Raw genomic sequence first — 18,851 nt, forward strand, 5'->3', positions numbered from 1 at the left:
GAGCCTCTTTAAATCACAACTTTATACTATATGGACAGCGATACATTGAGTTCGCTTTTATTGCTTATTGAAGACAACTCGCAGGTTCCAGAATAATGTTCTCTGATGCCCATTTCTGAGGCCGTGCACGGAAGAACTGTGCGTACTGATGGGCAATTAGGATTTTGTCTCGAAGGTCCAAACACTTCCAGTAACATTAAAGTTGAAGTTCCCTAAATGCAGAAAGCTAATATAAATTGCCATATGAGTGCCGCCTCTGCCTTAAACAGCTTAACTACTCAAGCAGATTACTTCTAAAACAATTTGTAAGTCCCCTAGGGCTTTTCTATTCTAAATGGATCAATTAGACACCTTCTAATACTACTACCGCGAAGAGGGAAGTCATCACATGGGCTGAGATGTCTTTATTTCAAAGGAAGAAAAAAATAGTAAATATAATTTTCTTACCATTATGGCGCAGAATTGTCTTGATAAATGAGTAAGGTTGAGTACAAGCACCATGAAGATGACGTGGCTTTTAGTCTTTCTACACCCCCAAAATACTAATACATACATACTCGGCTAGAACTGTGTGGAAGTATTTGTCTCTACAAGACAACCCCTTGCCTAAAATATAAAGCCACCGCGGTGTTCAGCCAGAGAGGAATTTTTCTCTTTTCGGTTGTAGGCGAAATGGCGCCCAATCGAATTGCTCTTTGCATTGGCCAATACAGGGCGGGGGGGGGGGGCAGAGTCTTAAGTTGGGGACCCTCCTCTTTGATGTCCATCTGCTCATTCACACATATTTTGTAAATGTATCTGGATGCTCGCAGAACTAAATATGTATGTTGATAAACTGGTGATTATGGGGATTATTTTTTTTCTGGGGGGGACAGACAACCTACGCTTTAGGCCTCATTTAGACGAGCGTAATATACACGCGTGCGACGCGCTTGCTTTTCACGCGTGTCGTACGCACCTATATTACTCTGTGGGGCAGTGCAGACAATGCGTGAATTTTGCGCAGCGCGAGTGCGTTGCGTAAAACTCACGACATGTTCTATAATCGTGCGTTTTTCGCGCATCACGCACCCATTGAAGTCAATGGGTGCGTGAAAACCACGCATGCCGCACGGAAGCACTTCCGTGCGAACTGCGTGATTCGCGCAAGAGCTGTCAAAAGGATGAATGTAAACAGAAAAGCACCACGTGCTTTTCTGTTTACAAACATCCAAACTGAGTGTCAAATTAGAGATGAGCGACCCGAACTTCACCGGGTTCGGCCGAACTCGTTTTGACCGAACCCGGCCAAAAAATTTCCGGTACGCGACGTCAGGAGACAGTCACTGTCCACGGTGCTGAAAGAGTTAAACTGGTTCAGCACCCTGGACAGTGACTTCTGATCACAATATACATGAACGTGTAAGAAAAAAAAGAAGTTCTGACTTACCGCTAACTCCCGGCTTCTTCCTCCAGTCTGACCTCCCGGGATGACAATTCAGTCCAAGTGACAGCTGCAGCCAATCACAGGCCAAGCACAGGCTGCAGCCAATCACAGGCTGCAGCGGTCACATGGACTGCTGCGTCATCCAGGGAGGTGGGGCCGGATGACAAGAGAGGGACGCATCACCAAGGCAACGGCCGGGAGACCGGACTGGAGGAAGCAGGAAGTTCTTGGTAAGTATGAACGTCTTCTTTTTTTTAAACAGGTTACTCGATATGGTGATCGGAATTCACTGTCGAGGGTGCTGAAAGAGTTACTGCCGATCAGTTAACTCTTTCAGCACCCTGGACAGTGACTGACGTCGACTAGCCTCATCTCTATGATGGCGGCTGCGCGAAAATCACGCAGCCGCGCATCATACACTGATGACACACGGAGCTGTCAAGTGCCTTTTGCGCACGCCAAACGCTGCGTTTTTTTGCGTGCGCAAAACGCACACGCTCGTGTAAATGAGGCCTTACAGATGGCCTACTCCTGCCCAACAAATACACAGTTGAACATTTTACTCGCTCTCGCTCGCGCTCTCTCTCGCTCGCGCTCTCTCTCGCTCGCGCTCTCTCTCGCTCGCGCTCTCTCTCTCGCTCGCTCTCTCTCTCGCGCTCTCTCTCTCGCGCTCTCTCTCTCGCGCTCTCTCTCTCGCTCTCTCTCTCGCGCTCTCTCTCGCGCTCTCTCTCTCGCGCGCTCTCTCTCGCGCTCTCTCTCTCGCGCGCTCTCTCTCGCGCTCTCTCTCTCGCGCTCTCTCTCGCGCTCTCTCTCGCGCTCTCTCTCTCGCGCTCTCTCTCTCGCGCTCTCTCTCTCGCGCTCTCTCTCTCGCGCTCTCTCTCTCGCGCTCTCTCTCTCGCGCTCTCTCTCTCGCGCTCTCTCTCTCGCGCTCTCTCTCTCGCGCTCTCTCTCTCGCGCTCTCTCTCTCGCGCTCTCTCTCTCGCGCTCTCTCTCGCGCTCTCTCTCGCGCTCTCTCTCGCGCTCTCTCTCGCGCTCTCTCTCGCGCTCTCTCTCGCGCTCTCTCTCGCGCTCTCTCTCGCGCTCTCTCTCGCGCTCTCTCTCGCGCTCTCTCTCGCGCTCTCTCTCGCGCTCTCTCTCGCGCTCTCTCTCGCGCTCTCTCTCGCGCTCTCTCTCGCGCTCTCTCTCGCGCTCTCTCTCGCGCTCTCTCTCGCGCTCTCTCTCGCGCTCTCTCTCGCGCGCTCTCTCGCTCGCGCTCTCTCTCGCTCTCTCTCTCTCTCTCTCTCTCTCTCTCTCTCTCTCGCTAGCTCTCTCGCTCTCTCGCTCTCGCGCTCTCTCGCTCTCTCTCTCTCGCTCTCTCGCTCTCGCTCTCTCGCTCTCGCTCTCTCTCTCTCTCTCTCTCTCTCTCTCTCTCTCTCTCTCTCTCTCTCTCTCTCTCTCTCTCTCTCTCTCTCTCTCTCTCTCTCTCTCTCTCTCTTCTCCCCCCCCCCCCCCCCCGATGGATGCCTAACGGTGTCCTATACATAAACATTAAACGGATGCTCATGACCCCAGTTCACGACGTGTTATTGACGTATCCGTTAAACCGATACCATTATGGTCTGTGGGTGACAAATGCCACTATTAAGCATACGTTTAATAGATCTATCACTCAGACTAAAGGTATCTATTTAGCAGATACATGAAAGACTATTAGAAAGCATACAAGGTATCCGTGAATGGGTACCCTACAGTGGCATACGTCACCCATAGGCTCCCATGTTAAAAAATCATATGCCAAATGGTATACTTTTTTTGCGGGATGGAATAGCTGACGTATACCAGCCCAACAAAGGGCAAAAGGACACTATTTTGTCCTCCGTCTGGCTAATGTAGCCCTATGGACACGCGTGTTTTGTACGTTGGGCGCTATCCCAATGTACACACTAAACTGACATCACGTGATGTGAACAGGGCCTTATTTTGTTCATGAATCTTTGTTCTAGATTCTTATTCTATAACCTGTTATTACATAATAGATGTTATTTTTTTTATTCTTTATTATAGTCTAAAACCTATTCTTGGGGTTTTTGTGCTACTAATCTGTCACCCTAAAAAGAAGGCTGTTTTCTTCTAGTTGAGCCGTATGTCTGGAAATAAGAGTGTACGACCTCTTCTTGGACCCAGCTCCCAGACTTCACACGACTCTTACAGGCATGGGCTTCTGGAATACTCAGCCGTGACCTCAGCCGCTGGCAGGGAGATATTTAAACAACTGGAATACATTCTGAGGCATAGTTGTGTTTTTTATTTTTATTTTAAAGAAAAGGAAAAATTTAAAAATATTGAACATCTAAAACATTTGAACACTGTTAAAAGCTTGAAACGCGTGTTATGTGGAAAACTAATATCGGAGGAGTTATAAAACAGCACAGTTTGGAAAACTTTTGAAGTTTTATATGTCATCTAGTTTAAATGTATTTGCCCATTGTTTCTGTCACCATTACCTGCAATGTCGTTTATATAGGTTATAAAAAAGAGGAAAAATCCTTCACGCCAAACCAGTGATCCGTATACATAGGATAAGGCCGATTGCACACGGATCTATAACGACTCCAACGTCTATGGGGCCCTTCTGAAGAATTTCATATGAATCCAACAGAAAAGAAAATAGTTGTAAGCTCCATAGCATGCCGTATTAGGGTGGATTCACAGGCGGCAGATTTCATTGCAGAAATTTCTGCCACTGCAAATCCGTTTCAAAGCCAGAAGTGGATGCAAAACAAAGGAGAGAGAAAGGAAAGACTGATGCATGCGATGGAGTGTGGCACAATATTTTTTCTCACTTGATCCAGAAAATGAACCTCTGTGGTAATTTAGATACGCATGTTGTAAGGCCGGGTGCGTGCACACGTAGTGCAAACATTGCAGGATTGCCGACCAGATTTTCCGTGCGGAAATTTTGCAGCGTTTTCGCAAGACAAATCGACATGCTGCAGGTTGGGAATCCGCGCCGCAGATTTCTGCACTTTTCTACATATTTTTTTTATGCAGCGTGTGGATGTGATTTATTGAAGTGTCATCCGCTTTGCTGCTACTGTAAGGCCCCATGCACACGAACGTGCTTTTGCAGCCGCAATTCCACGGGAGAATTAGCAGCAGAGTGGATGAGATTTCAACAAACCTCTTCCACACGCTGCAGAACAAATATACTTAGAAACTGTTGATTGACCTGTGGTGCTTTTTTTTCCCTTCAAGAGTCTCTGTCACCAGATTATAAGTGCCCTATCTCCTATATAATCTGATCGGCACTGTAATGTAGAGAACAGTGGTTTTTATTCTGAAAAAACGAACATTTTTTAAGCAAGTTATGAGCAATTTTAGATTTATGCTAATTAGTTTCTTAATAGACAACTGGTTTTACTTTTTACCAAGTGGGCGTTGTGGGGAGAAGTGTATGACGCTGACCAATCAGTGACCAATCAGTGACCCATCAGCGTCATACACTTCTCATTGATCCAGCCCATTGTTACAGTGTGATTGTGCAGTGAAAGAAGCTGGGCTGGAACAATGAGAAGTGTATGACACTGATTGGTCACTGATTGGTCAGCCTCATACACTTCTCCCCACAACGCCCACTTGGTCAAAAGTAAAAACACGCCCAGTTGTCTATTAAGAAAGTCATTAGCATAAATCTAAAATTTCTCATAACTTGCTCAAAAATCGTTTTTAAAAATAAAAACTACTTTTGTTATCTACATTACAGCGCCGATCAGATTATCTAGGAGATAGGGCACTTATAATCTGGTGACAGAGCCTCTTTCAATTTGAAGCATGTCAATTTCTGCTGCAGAATCGGTGCTCTTTTGTTGCAGGTTTTCCTTATTGAATTCAATGTGGAGGTAAAATCTGCAACAAATAGCAAATGTTGCAATTTTTGCAGTGGAAAAGCTACTAATCCTCCGCAAAAATTGCAGACCAGAAAAAAAAAAAAATCAAATCTTTTTTTTATTTTTTAAAAAGAATAAAAAAGTCAATACTAACCCCCCCCCTGGGCATTGTTAGGGTATGTGCACACGGTAACGTCAACTATGGCTGAAATTACGGAACTGTTTTCAGGAGAAAACAGCTCCTGCATTTCAGACGTAATTGCTCGTACTCGCGTTTTGCGAGGCGTCCATTACGGCCGTAATTTGGAGCTGTTATTCATTGAAGTCAATGAAAAACGGCTCAAATTACATCCCAAGAAGTGTCCTGTACTTCTTTGACGACTACGTTATTTTACGCGCCGTATTTTGACAGCGACGCGTAAAATTACGGGTCGTCGGCACAGTACGTCGGCAAACCCATTGAAATGAATGGGCAGATGTTTGCTGACGTATTTGAGCCGTGTTTTCAGGTGTAAATCGAGGCGTAAAACTCCTCGTTTACCCCTGAAAATAGGTCGTGTGAACCCTGCCTCATAGCAACGCGTTCCTCTGTTCTCCATCCTGGCCAGCCTCCTGGGATGATGTTTCATCCCATGTGACTGCTGCAGCCAATCACAGGCTGCAGTGGTCACATGGACTGCAGTGTCATCCCAGGATGCCAGGCCATGGAGAACAGAGATGCTTGGCTATAACAACGCCCGGGGGGGTTTGTGTTTAGTATTGTCATTTTTTTATTTATTTCAAACACTGATTTTTGCAGTAGAGATTCCAGGCTGAAAACGACATAAAATTTGGTGCAGTGTTTTGGCTGGAATTTTCTGTGGGTCCTAGGAAGGATATGCTGCAGATTTTCAGCAATCCATTGTGTAAAATCTGCAGCTAATTCGCCCCAGTACGCACGTACTTTTTAAAATAAGTTAAACAATATGCAGGGAGCTCCCCCTAGTGGCTGCTGCAGGCAGACAGAATTTAGCCAATTAACTTCATGGTTATACAGGCGTTTTAAAACTTTCACAAAAATGAAGCTTCAACTGATGTAAAGATATATTATGAAATGGATCAGAACAAAATGTTGCACCTATTGGTCTTAAAAATGACATGGAGTTAATTGGTAGACATTCACTTTAATGTAAGAAAATGCTGCCTAGCCTATAAGGGGTTAAGCCCTTTATTTTGGATGTTAGAGGTGGATTATGGTGTATGTGGAATGGCGGTGGTTTTGCCTGCGTACTGCGTTGGTGACTAGTGAAAGTTTCCAGCTCAGGTGCAACAGTTCAATATTAATGGCAGCATATGGTGTTCATCAAAGTAGAACAAATCACTTTATAATCGATACAGGTAGAATTTTCTTCTTTATTATTTTTTGGTATTTTCCACAAAGTTATATAATTTTCTTTGTGATGCAGATGCCATTGTAATTTCAGCAAATCCCGCCGATTTATTAAAGAATTACTTAATTGTGTTTCTGTCAAAAAGGTCTACAGCAGATCGTAGCAGAGTCACTTTATTAGGCAGCGCATGTGAGATGAATGGATATGTTGGTCTGTTCTTTTGCAAAGTACAAAACTTTATTTTCCTCGAGAGAATATGTTGCCTGTGACAGACTTGGCTGATAATCCCACTAGAGACTCGTTCTGTGAACCACACCAGCGGTTTAGTACACGTTCTTACCATTCAATGGATAATGCAGAGCTTGGAACATATCTTAAAGGCACACACACACCTCCTTTTTTGTTTTTTATTTCATATTTTCTGTTTGTCTAATAATATATTTACAGATATTCAGATTTTTAGTCTCTACCCACAAATCAGAATGTTTTACACAGTCACCGTTTATGCAGGGATATAAGCATTTTTTCTTTAAATCTTAAACTTATCGTTATTTAACCAAATTAAGACAGCCGTGTGACAATGCTGTGAATCTAGTGGTCTTCTAGAAGTCCTATCTCAAACTTTGACTGATATTGGCAATAAACTCCTGTAGTGCTTGAAATGGCTCCTTGAAATGCTTCTTAGAAACTGTGAGCAAGATGCTGTTGACAGATCTTTTTAGTAAAAAATGGTGTCTTTTGATTGCTCAGCGGTGTCCTGATTTAATGGACTGTGGCTTTGATTGGGTCAACCACTTGAACGCTATCTATGAACACAAAAATACTCCATGCAAGCATTAGATATTCCGACTATTTGGAGGCTCATGTGTTTATGAACCCTGGGTATATGTATTTTTGTGTTACAATAAAGCCTAAGATCAGATTGCGGTAGCCAGCTTGCTTGTTCATCGTTTCAAGGTAGTAACCGATTTTCGGCACTGTAGAAAAACAAGCTAAAATGCAAGTGAAGACGGGAAAAAAAGGTGATGAAGATTTATAGCAAAGATGCAATTTTGTATATTTACTGACTTTGATTGACATTGGCTCTAAAGAAGGAGCCTCGCTTTTAATGAGGTCTTGTCGAGACATCCCCCTTTTACAACTGAAGGGGCCGGGTGCGCCAGTGCTAGAGCCGCTCAGTGATGTCCGTATGCCCTAATAAGACGTGTGGTCAGCTGTATGGGACATGTAAGTGGCATCACATCGGTTATCAAGGCTTATTCACCCGGTGCGGTCAAATTGCAGGTTTATTTCTGCCAAATCCTGGCAAAATGCTGTGGCTTTGTCGCAATTTAACAAAAAACATACGATTTTGCTGCGATTTTACGGTAATTGTGGCAATAGACTGCAATTAATTAGACTGCATCGTGCAAATGAGCCCTTTTTCCAGGCTGAACATCCGTGTCTGAGCATCACAATTGTTATGGGGGTGTCTGGGCAGGAGTCTGTTAATCCCTCGTGCTCTCTCCTTTCACAGTCAGAAGTTTTGTGTGGGACAGATAAAGTGACTGTAAAGTTACGTTACTTGTTGGTTGTGGAGTTGCGAGCCTTCATTACAGCTCCTTCCTGCAGCTGGAACCTGGAGCTCGCAAGGGATATTGCATTTCTTCTGCTGTACTGGCCAAGTTAGAGAGGAAATCCTTAATTTGAAGACTCCCCTCGCCTCCTCATTGTTACATATTTTCTATACAATGAAGTTGCCTACTTGGGGAAAATGTTCCATATACCACGTTCCATCTATTCAAGTTAATGGTAAAGCCCCAATTATATATTTCTTACTGCAGCGCTGTATCTCTCAAGCTTGATTCTTCTGCTCATAATCTATAAGGAAGAGAGCGTAGACACAAGATGTTAGGTGGAGTTTTTGAAATGATGGTTATGGATGATACCTTAGGCCAGGTTATAAGAGGGGAGCTCTTAGTGTATTTTTAAAGGGTTGGAGAATGGCATAACCAAGGGATTATGGATCCTTGTTCTACAGCCTGCTTTGGGTCCAAATTGTTCTTCCGTGGTTCTCCGTTTTTTTCACGGCCCACACAACTTTTTTTTTCCGCACAGATCCCTGTATAAATCCATGAGGAAAATGAAATTATGGCATTCAGGATTACATGCTGTATTCAAAATGTAAGGATTACTTCTAGGTAGGAATATGGGGCTTCAAAGAGGCACCATATGGCATCACGAGGAGTAACTTCACGTCTGTAATAAAGACCCGTAGGAGCTTCATGTGCTTCTATACAGGGTCCATGCATGACCCCTATAGGCCCTATCTGGTAGAGGAGTGAGGAGTTGGGACAGGAGCATTTTCAGTGAAAGATAGCCAGTGGAGGGATTGATGAAGAGGGGAGGATTGGAGGAGTTAAAAGGCATTCATACATGGAAGATCTGGGCATCGCAAGACGATTCTTATTTTTTTTAAATAAAGAGTTGACTTAATTTGAACTTGTTTTCACTTTAACATTCTTTAACATTTTTTTTTTTTATTGATGTCTGTTCCCCTGTGATTGGGAGCATTAGCGCAAAATATTGGTGTCATTCCAGGATTAAAACTTTCAGATATTTTTGTTCCTGACATACAAAATAATGACCACTTTTGAGTCAGGCCTCTGGTGATCCACTAAATCCGTGAGAATTGCAGAAAAACTCCAATAGAAAATTATTATTGATATTTCAGACTCTCCGAAATAAATAAGTTACTTTGGGTTCGGGAGGCCTTTTTAGCTTATGAATCTTGCCTAATCCCTCCCCGCTTGACACTTGAAGTAGTACTTGTGTTTTCAATCTTGCAGACATTTCTTTGGAAAACCGAAGTAATCACTATTGGTGACTCTCTGAAAAAATATATATATACTTTTTTTCAATTTAAAGTGTACCTAACTTTTCAGGTGACTTTTCAGAATAAGCTGTCATATGTGTGTACATGCAGCACAGGGGTGAGAGATAACACTTGCTAGGTAGCTGCTGCATGCCTGTGTGTATCTTTTTCCACCCTGCTCATGCCCCCCCTCTATAGACTTCTATAGGCAGCATGTCTGTGGTTGACTCACTCTACTCCTGCTCCTTGTATGGGCAGCATCTGCGTCTTTTTTCTCACTCTGCTCCCTCCTCTTGCTCACCCTCCCCTCTCCAAAGACTTGTATGGGCGGCAACTGTCTCTTTCAATGCTCCTGCTCTGTACTCCTGTTTTCTTTCCCCTCTCCACAAACTTCTATGGGCCATGTGTCTGTGTCTCTTCCTCTCTTTGCTCCCCCTCTCCATAGACTTCTATGGGCAGGCAGTGAAGCCCCCCCCCCCCAGTCACACACACTTCCTGCAGTCCATCTCCTCTACTCAGAAACTAGGGACAGATTTTGCTCACAGGGGTTGGATAGCAGATTACAGGAAGGGATAGCAGATTACAGGAAGGGAGACACCTAGTGGCAGTGGCTTCACACAAAATTTCCATGAATAAAACTACATTTTAACAGTAAGTAAAAGACAAAGTTGATCTATATCAGGTATACCATTAGATTACCATAAATTGTTTGAAAAGTTAGTGTCCACTTAAGGTGTGGTGGTGGTGGTGTTGTTGTTTTTTTTTAAATGACGTATCTATATACACCCTGCATTTGCCTCATTCGGATATCCTTACATAAGGTTAAAATAACCCTGACCGTTCCAGGTCTCCCTGCATTCAGCTTGCTGGAGTGATTAGCACGATGTGTGGTCTGTTTCTGGGCTATGGCATGCTCTGTTTGGGTAACCAATTTACTTGAATGCTGAAAACAGTTTTTTCCCCAATTACTTCTTCAGCCTGCGATTGTTACTTTCTGATACATTTTGGCATCTATTTTCCATTGGGGACGTTCTGCTCCATTGACTTTGTTTTTGCGCTGTGTTTTCAGAGCGCTAGCCATAAAGTTCAGCACAAGTACAGTTATTGATATATAGGTGGGGGAACATATTGTGTGTACATTGAATTTAATGTCACACGGGGACTGAACTATGCTTTGGGATACGTCTGCAGTTTTTCTTTTTCTGCTGGGAACCAACACAATTATTACTTTTTTTTTTCTTTTCTTTTTAATTTCTGGAATCCTTCCTCAGTAGAGCAGTTGTAAGACCTCTAAATTATTCTCTGGTCTAGCTTTGCTGATCATAGGCCAAATGCCGGCGAAGATTTAAATGATCGAAAAGCTTTGCTTTTTGTTTTGTTTAAAACAGGTCAGATGCCCAGGAATGCAGTCAAATTATAATGGTCTCTAAGTGCCGGAAGATGGAGAAGAGCGAGAGAGGAGAGAAAAATGAGCCCTGGGCTTTGAGAAAGGGCTGGGAAAATGGAGATTTAGGCAGGCCCCGAGGCCAGGTTAGAGATTCCTACATGTATTAACAGCTAGGTGTGATGTTTATATACAAGGGGCTAATCGTTTTTTATGTGGCCTCTCCACTAATGGGCTGCAGGTTTCACCCATAGTTGTGCCTATTCCTTTTTTTTTTTTTTTTTTTGTGGTACTAGAATAATTGTCTGCATTAAGTTTTTTTTGTTTTTTTAATAAGTAGCTCTTGGATTTGCTTGCACCCTTTTATTTCTTTAACCCCTTCAGGATGCAGTCCTTTTTCAAATTTTCACTTTTGTTTTTTTCTCCCCACCTTTCAAAAGCTATAATTTTATTTTTTTTTTCCGTCTATATCGCCATACGAGGGCTTGTTTTTTCCAGGACAAGTTGTAGTTTTTCATGCCATTATTTATTGTACTGCATGATGTACTGGGAAGCTGCAAAAAAAATATTTGTGGGGTGAAATGGGCAAAAAACCGATTACGTCATATTTTGGGGGGGGTTTTGTTTTTACGGCATCCATCAGGCGGTAAAAACGACATATTCACCTTATTCTACAGGTTGATACGATTACGGCGATACCAAATTTATATGTTTTGTTTTATGTTTTACCACTTTTTAAAAAATAAAACCATTTGCTAAATTAAAAAAAACATTTGCGTCACCGTATTCTGTGAGCCATAACTTTTTTTTATTTTTCCATCAATTTAGCGATGAGAGGGCTTAAGTTTTGCATGGCGAGCTGTAGTTTTCACTGATACCATTTTGGGGTACATGCGACTTTTTGATCATTTTCTATTTCATTTTTTTGGAGCGCTAAGGTGCCCAAAAAACAGCAATTTGCGTGTTTTATATTTATATTTTTTACAGCATTCACTGAGGGGGTTAAACAACGCTATATTGTGATCGAACTTTTACGGAAGCGGCGATACCAGTTATGTTAACTTTTTTTAATTTTTTCTAACATTGATTTAGGGGAAAAATGTGAAAAGGTTTTTTTTTTGAACTTTTAATACTTTTATTGTTTTTGGAACATAACAAAAATCTTTAACTTTTTTTTATTAGTCCCTCTAGGAGACTTGAAGCAGCGGTCGTTGGATCGCTTGCATGATATACTGCAATACTAATGTAGTATATCATGATTCTGACAGTCTGCTTTGAAGCCCTGCCGGAGGTAGAGCTTCAAAGGAGTACAAAGATGGCAGACCTGGGGGCTTTTGTTTGGCCCCCAGGCTGCCATAGCAACCGTTGTAACCGGCCGATCGTGCCGTGGGGGGGGGGGGGCGCGATCGTGTGTTTGAGGGGGCGCCCCCTGATTCTTGCACTTTAAGTGCCGCGGTCGCAATTGATCACGGCATTTAAGGTGTTATATGGGCGTAATCAAAGTGAACTTTGATTCCGCTCATTGCAGAGAGGTGTCGGCTGCGTGTAACAGCCGTCGCCCGCTGTGTATGGAGCGAGCTCAGGCCATGAGCTCGATCCATACTTCCCCTTAACCCTCATCACGTACAGTTACGTGATTTTCCGTGAAGGGGTTAAAGGGTTATTACCATCAACATAAATCCAGCTATTAAGCTCACCCTTCTAAGGATATAAATTTTTGTAATTGCCTTCCTTTATCCCAGTGATATTATTTTCTTGATATTCTTTCTTCTTGTCGCTGTCAGTCCCTCTTTGTTTGTAGCTCGTTGTCTAGGGATCCGGCCACCACTATTTACCTTTAGCGGTGGCCGCGATTGTGCAATGATATCCTCTCCGTCCTTAGGAGAGGATGTAATTTCTCTCATGAACGCGCATATCGGCGCATGTGCATTAGATGCCGGGCCGGGCCACCGTTCGTGAGGACACATCAGCGGTCGGCTCCAGGTACTGCATGTTAGACATGTGGCACCAAGTAGCAGTAAGAAGGAAAGTGACGAGACCGTTCAGCTCTTCGTGGGAACGTGTTAGGTGAGTTTTTTTAAAATTATTTTTATGGTTTGCCGGATGGTGATGCCGGACCAGTGCCACGACTATACTTATTACATGTGAGGGGGGAGTGTTGCAACGAGGGGTGGATGCAGCTTAGTGCGAGGGGGGAAGTGGTTTTCCGCAAGGGGGGGGAAGAATGTTACAGAGAAGGGTGCCGGGGTGTTGCAATTCACGGTGTTTGTCTCAACCAGGCTTACAATGCCTGGTTGAGACGATCATTCTCCCGATGCTGCTAGAACTACATTATCTAGCAACGTCGGGAGCGCGCACACTGCAGAGCGACTTGATTGACATCGAGCCGCTCACGCCCCTATTTCTAAAAGATAACCAGCACTAGCTGAGTTATCAAGTTTTAAAAAAAGGTAGTTAGGGAATGAATTAATGTATCAAAATTTTTTTTTTTTACTCAATTTGGGAATAACCCTTTAAGCAGTAAGGTTGGGTTCACACGACCTATTTTCAGGTGTAAATGAGGCGTTTTACGCCTCGAATTACGTCTGAAAAAACGGCTCCAATATGTCAGCAAACATCTGCCCATTACTTTCAATGGGTCTTACGATGTACTGTGCCGACGACCTGTCATTTTACGCGTCGCTGTCAAAAGACGGCAAATAAAAATACAGCCTCGTCAAAAGAAGTGCAGGACACTTCTTGGGACGTAATTGGAGCCGTTTTTCATTGACTCTATTGAAAACCGCTCCAAAAACGCCTCAAAAAAACGTCTGAAAAGAAGTCTGAAAAGAAGCCTCAAAAGAAGCTCCAAATTTCATTTTCAGCTTCAAAAACGCCTGAAAATCAGAGGCTGTTTTCTCTGAAATCAGCTCCGTATTTTCAGATGTAATTGCAGTTATCGTGTGCACATACCCTTAGGCTGGGTTCACACGACCTATTTTCAGACGTAAAGGAGGCGTATTATACCTCGTTTTACGTCTGAAAATAGGGCTACAATACGTCGGCAAACATCTGCCCATTCATTTGAATGGGTTTGCCGACGTACTGTGCCGTACTGTCAAACGACGATGCGTAAATTGACTGCCTCGGCAAAGAAGTGCAGGACACTTCTTTGTAACGTAATTTGAGCCGTTCTTCATTGAAGTCAATGAAGAGCAGCTCAAGATTTACGAGCGTCAGACGCCTCGCATAATACGAGGAGGAGCTTTTACGTCTGAAACGAGGCAGCTGTTTTCTCCTGAAAACAGTCTGTCTTTTCAGACGTAAAAGGTAGCTAGCGTGTGCACATACCCTAAGGCTGGGTTCACACTACCTATTTTCAGGCGTAAATGAGGCATATTATGCCTCGATTTACGCCTGAAAATACGGCTCCAATACGTCGGCAAACATCTGCCCATTCATTTGAATGGGTTTGCCGACGTACTGTGCCGACGACCTGTAATATACGCGTCGTCTGACAGCTGTCAAACGACGACACGTAAAATGACTGCCTCGTCAAAGAAGTGCAGGACACTTCTTTGGACGTTTTAGGAGCCGTTTTCTCATAGACTCCAATGAAAACAGCTCCAAAAACGGACGTAAAAAACGCAGCGAAAAACGCGAGTTGCTCAAAAAACGTCTGAAAATCGGGCTGTTTTCCCTTGAAAACAGCTCCGTATTTTGAGACTTTTTTGACTCTACGTGTGAACATACCCTTAATCTGGAGGTAGGTGTAATTGTGATCTGCGCGGAATAAAGTCCTGATATAAGCAATTCCACACACACTTGATCAGTGACCACAAATCTCTGACCGGTATCTTTAACGCATTATCATTCACAACAACTGAAAATGTTTGGATTTATGTATTTTATTAGACTTGTTGCTAAATTTTTGTTTTAAACCTTTCAGATTGAGTGTTTAAGTTCACACAGAGTTTTTGACGCTTTAGTGCTTTTTTAAATTTTTGTTAGGCGCTTTGTAAAATGAATCCAAAGCAAAAACTGTTGCAAATAAAACGCTTCAAACGAGCGGCACGGTTATTTTCTGCCTCCCAATGATTTCAGTGGAGGTTGAGAGGTGGAAATCGCTCTGAGAACGCGCATGCCATTTTCTCTTTCCTCTGAGCTGTCAAAAGCCACCCAGGAAAATAAACGCCCCTGCCTCCCTTTGAAATCAATGGGAGGGATATTTGGTGCATTTTTGGTGCTGATTCTGTTGCAGTTTCCATGTCAAAATCAGCGCCAAAAAAAGGCCCTATTTCTGATGTTTTAGTTGCCATTGATGTAGTTTTCATAACACCAGATGCTGGTCAGCGACATGAAGGGCTCATGCACACTAGTATATAGGACCCAACCTTACCTTCACGTACCTCCTGATTTTATACAAGACATTCCGGGATTTGTTTTCTGTTGGATTCCATATGAATCTGATGAAAAATAAAATAGTGACATGCTCCAGCGGATTCCGTATTACGCATTACGGAGCCACAGACACTCGGCTTCTGACTTGTGCACCTGTCACCTCACCTCCAGCTGTTTTCATATTAATCAATATGCACATACGTTGTTGTTTTTGTTGTTTTTTAGGGTTCGCTCCTCCTACATTGTTATGGGTTGGGTGAGGGGTTTTCAATTATATATGATTTGTATTGATAAGTTTTTATAAATAAATAAATAAAGTAAATTCATAAATAAAATAAAAAATGCGCAAACGTACAGGTGTAGTAGAGTCTTTTAACTCTTCAGGCTGCATTGTTTGTACACTAAGATAACTTCCCAGGCGTTGACCTGCAGTCCTGTGTAAAACCCCTGACGGATGATAGATTATTGTTATATCAGTCAGTTGTGCCAAATTACCAAATCCGCTTTGCTGAATCTGTCCGTTACATCTGCAGTTGAATTTTCTGCCTCTTCTGGTAAATTAACCACATAATGTCTTAAATACAGAGCAATAATAACCGTAAACAAGAAATATATAGGTAAGTGCTAGCACAGGGAAATTCATAAGAAAAAAAAATATTGACACCGAAATTCAGCGCAATTAACAGACGTCCTCTTGCGCATTTCCGTTTTTAAAAAAAATCTAAAAAAATTCCCGGTTTAAACTATCTTCATCTTCAGGACACAGAGTTGAATCCAATTGTAGAACAGGGGACTTGCTCTACCATTCACTATGTATCGCCATACGTGAGTCATTGATGTCATCTGTAGGGGGGCAGTTATGGGGGGCATTATACTGTGAGGGCAGTTATGGGGGGCATTATACTATATGTAGGGCAGTTATGGGGGCATTATACTATGTGGAGGACAGTTATGGGGGGCATTATACTATGTGGAGGACAGTTATGGGGGGAATTATACAGTGTGTAGGGCACTTATGGGGGGAATTATACTATGTGTAGGGCAGTTATGTGGGGCATTCTACTGTGTGGAAGGCAGCTATAGGGGCATTATACTGTGGAGGGCAGCTCTGGGGGCACTATATCGTGTGAAGGGCAGCTATGGGGGCACTATATCGTGTGAAGGGCAGCTAAGGGGGCATTATACTGTGTGGGGAGCACAATCTGGGCAATATACTGTGTGGGGGCAGTGTCAAGGGGTATATTATATACAGCAGGCTCAGGATAAATGTTAATTCAATGGCGTGGCACGCAAGTACGGGGTGTGGTATGCAAAAAGGGGTGTGGCCTAAATAATAGTTTATTAATCGTAATCAAGTTTACATGTTCAATTAATCGGCCGTGCTTGTAATCATGGTCCGCGGTTACAGACACGGCCAGCCGCGGACAGCCATCTGCATTTTCTGCTCCCATATACAGTTTTTGTGAGCACAGTCCATAAAAAGCAAAAAATGCGACATGTCCTATCAATTGCAGAGGCTTTCTATGGCCCAGACACCTTCCCACAAATATACAGGAAAGTGTCTGTGGTCCGTAGTTGCAGACCCTAAATACAGTTCGCAATTCCGGACGAAATCTACGGTCGTGTGCATGGGGCCTAAGTGCGTGTAATGTGTGATTTCAGTAATTTTTTATTTATTACGTATGTGTCTGTCCTGTGGTTTTTTATTTGTTTTTTACGGTCTCTGCTGCGTGACAATAAAGTTGCACGTATCTTCTGTTAATATGAATGTGAGTTCGTCTTCTCTGTAACTTTGTAATGATCAGTTGACACATTCGCCTATAGCTGTACAACTCCGCAGTGCTAGGGATGTTTTTATTGTATAACAAAAGTAGTTGTATGGCCCTAGCCTAAAAATGGGCACGTATATAGCAAGAATTCACCTTTTCTAATTGAAAAGAAATGGAACTGTAAAGGTATGTTCACACAGCATAAAACAGTCGCATTACGCTCCAAATAGGCCTTGAAAACGCATGCAAACAGCTTCCCAATGTTTTAAGGTTTAAGCTGGGTAATGCATACGAGGGGTAATTTTACGCCAGTGTTTCAAAATAAGCAGCCTAAAAAATGCCTCGCAAAAAAAGAAGTGCATGTCACATCTTGAGACATTTTTGAGGCAGATTTTGACCAAATCTGACCAATCTGCCTCAAAATCGCCTGGTTTATGGGAGCTGCCTCCAGGCGTATTACAAGGCGTAAAATACACCTGCAATATGTCTGTGTGTACATTACCTTAGGCCCCATGTACTCGACCATGTTTTTGATCCGCAATTGTGTGTCCGGGTCGTAGAAATGAGCCGCAAAAAAATAGGACATGTCCTATTTTTTGCATTTACGGACCATACTCCTATACTTATTACTGTGAGCAGGGTCCGCAAATGTGGGTGACACACACCGCGGCCCCTCCTTGCAGTATTTACTGACCTAAATACTGCACGGTCGTGTGCAAGGGGTCTCGGTGAGCAAAATGTTGGGCAAATTATTCAATTGCACAGATTTTTGTTACCAATTTAGTATTTTTGATTCGGGGGGTGGGGTCTGAAGAGTGAGGGGTAATGTCTAGAGCAATGATGTAAATGTATATTAGCATATGTGTGCTTTTCTTGGGGGCTGTTGGAGTAGGAGCTGATTATATATACAATATCCATATGACATTTTAATTGAGCTGTAGCCTTTTTTTTCTGCTTTGTTTTTTAGATATAGTTTTTTTTATACTATTCCATACCTGCATTTTTAACAACTTAAGCTGTCTTACTATAGGAAAATGTACCACAGCTTTACTTTTCCTTGAAGTTGGACAGGCAAAATGGTATAATTCCTTATGTAAACCGAAGACCTTTTCAGACGAGGATTTGAGGAATAACACCAGTCTTTGTCTGCAGGGCTTCTGGAATTCCTGTGAAGGAAAGAGTACGAGTTTCTCAAAACTGGAAAAATGGACGTTGTCGGCGGGATATCCTACTCAAGTGGAAACGCAAGCAAGTGACTTAATTACTAGTGTCTTCTCATAGTTTACATTTCTAATGTGATTTGCTAATATTTTTACTTGATACTTTTTATTGTAATGGTGAACTGGACAGAATATGGAATTTGTTGACCCATAGTAAAAGGCAGGCAAGAATTAATTTATTATGGTCACTTCTCATGACTACTAAGCCACAATATTGAAAGCGTGCTCATGAGCTAATGTCCGTAAAGTAGCTGCCTGTACATAGCAACTCCATAATATAATTTTCTAGTCTGAACCTTCTTGGGGTCAGTTCACACTGAGTTTTTTTAGGCACTGATTTTTGACACCCAAACCGCATTGGAATCATCGCTAAGAAATGCCTAAATCCCCCCCCCCCCCATTGACTACAATGGGAGGCAGAGGCGTCTTTCTTTTTTTCTTCTTGGGCAGCCTTTGGCCGCTTGCGGAAAAAACAAAATGGCATGCTCATTCTTCGAGCGTCTAGCGCCTCTGACCTCCCATTGATATCAATGGGAGTCAGAAATTCCTGCGTCTCTTGTTTGGAGCGTTTGTTGCCTGCGG

At 43.0% G+C, this 18,851-nt stretch overlaps 1 protein-coding gene across 3 annotated transcripts in view; it reads left to right on the forward strand.

Annotated features, from left to right (window-relative positions):
- FBXW4 (F-box and WD repeat domain containing 4) overlaps window positions 1-18,851 on the forward strand; it is a 148,613-nt gene that overhangs the window by 19,302 nt on the left and 110,460 nt on the right. For 2 of the 3 annotated variants that reach the window (XR_012851004.1, XM_075841029.1), the window contains exon 2: window positions 18,202-18,297. The exons of the other annotated variant lie outside the window; for it this stretch is intronic. Coding sequence is in view for 1 of the 2 variants with exons in the window: in XM_075841029.1 (XP_075697144.1) it covers window positions 18,202-18,297 (96 nt within the window). In the remaining variant the exon portion in view is untranslated. The remainder of the gene's footprint in view (window positions 1-18,201; window positions 18,298-18,851) is intronic. 3 annotated transcript variants of the gene reach the window in all.

The sequence above is a fragment of the Rhinoderma darwinii genome, chromosome 11 (genome assembly GCF_050947455.1).
Source record: "Rhinoderma darwinii isolate aRhiDar2 chromosome 11, aRhiDar2.hap1, whole genome shotgun sequence".
Classification (NCBI taxonomy): domain Eukaryota; kingdom Metazoa; phylum Chordata; class Amphibia; order Anura; family Rhinodermatidae; genus Rhinoderma; species Rhinoderma darwinii.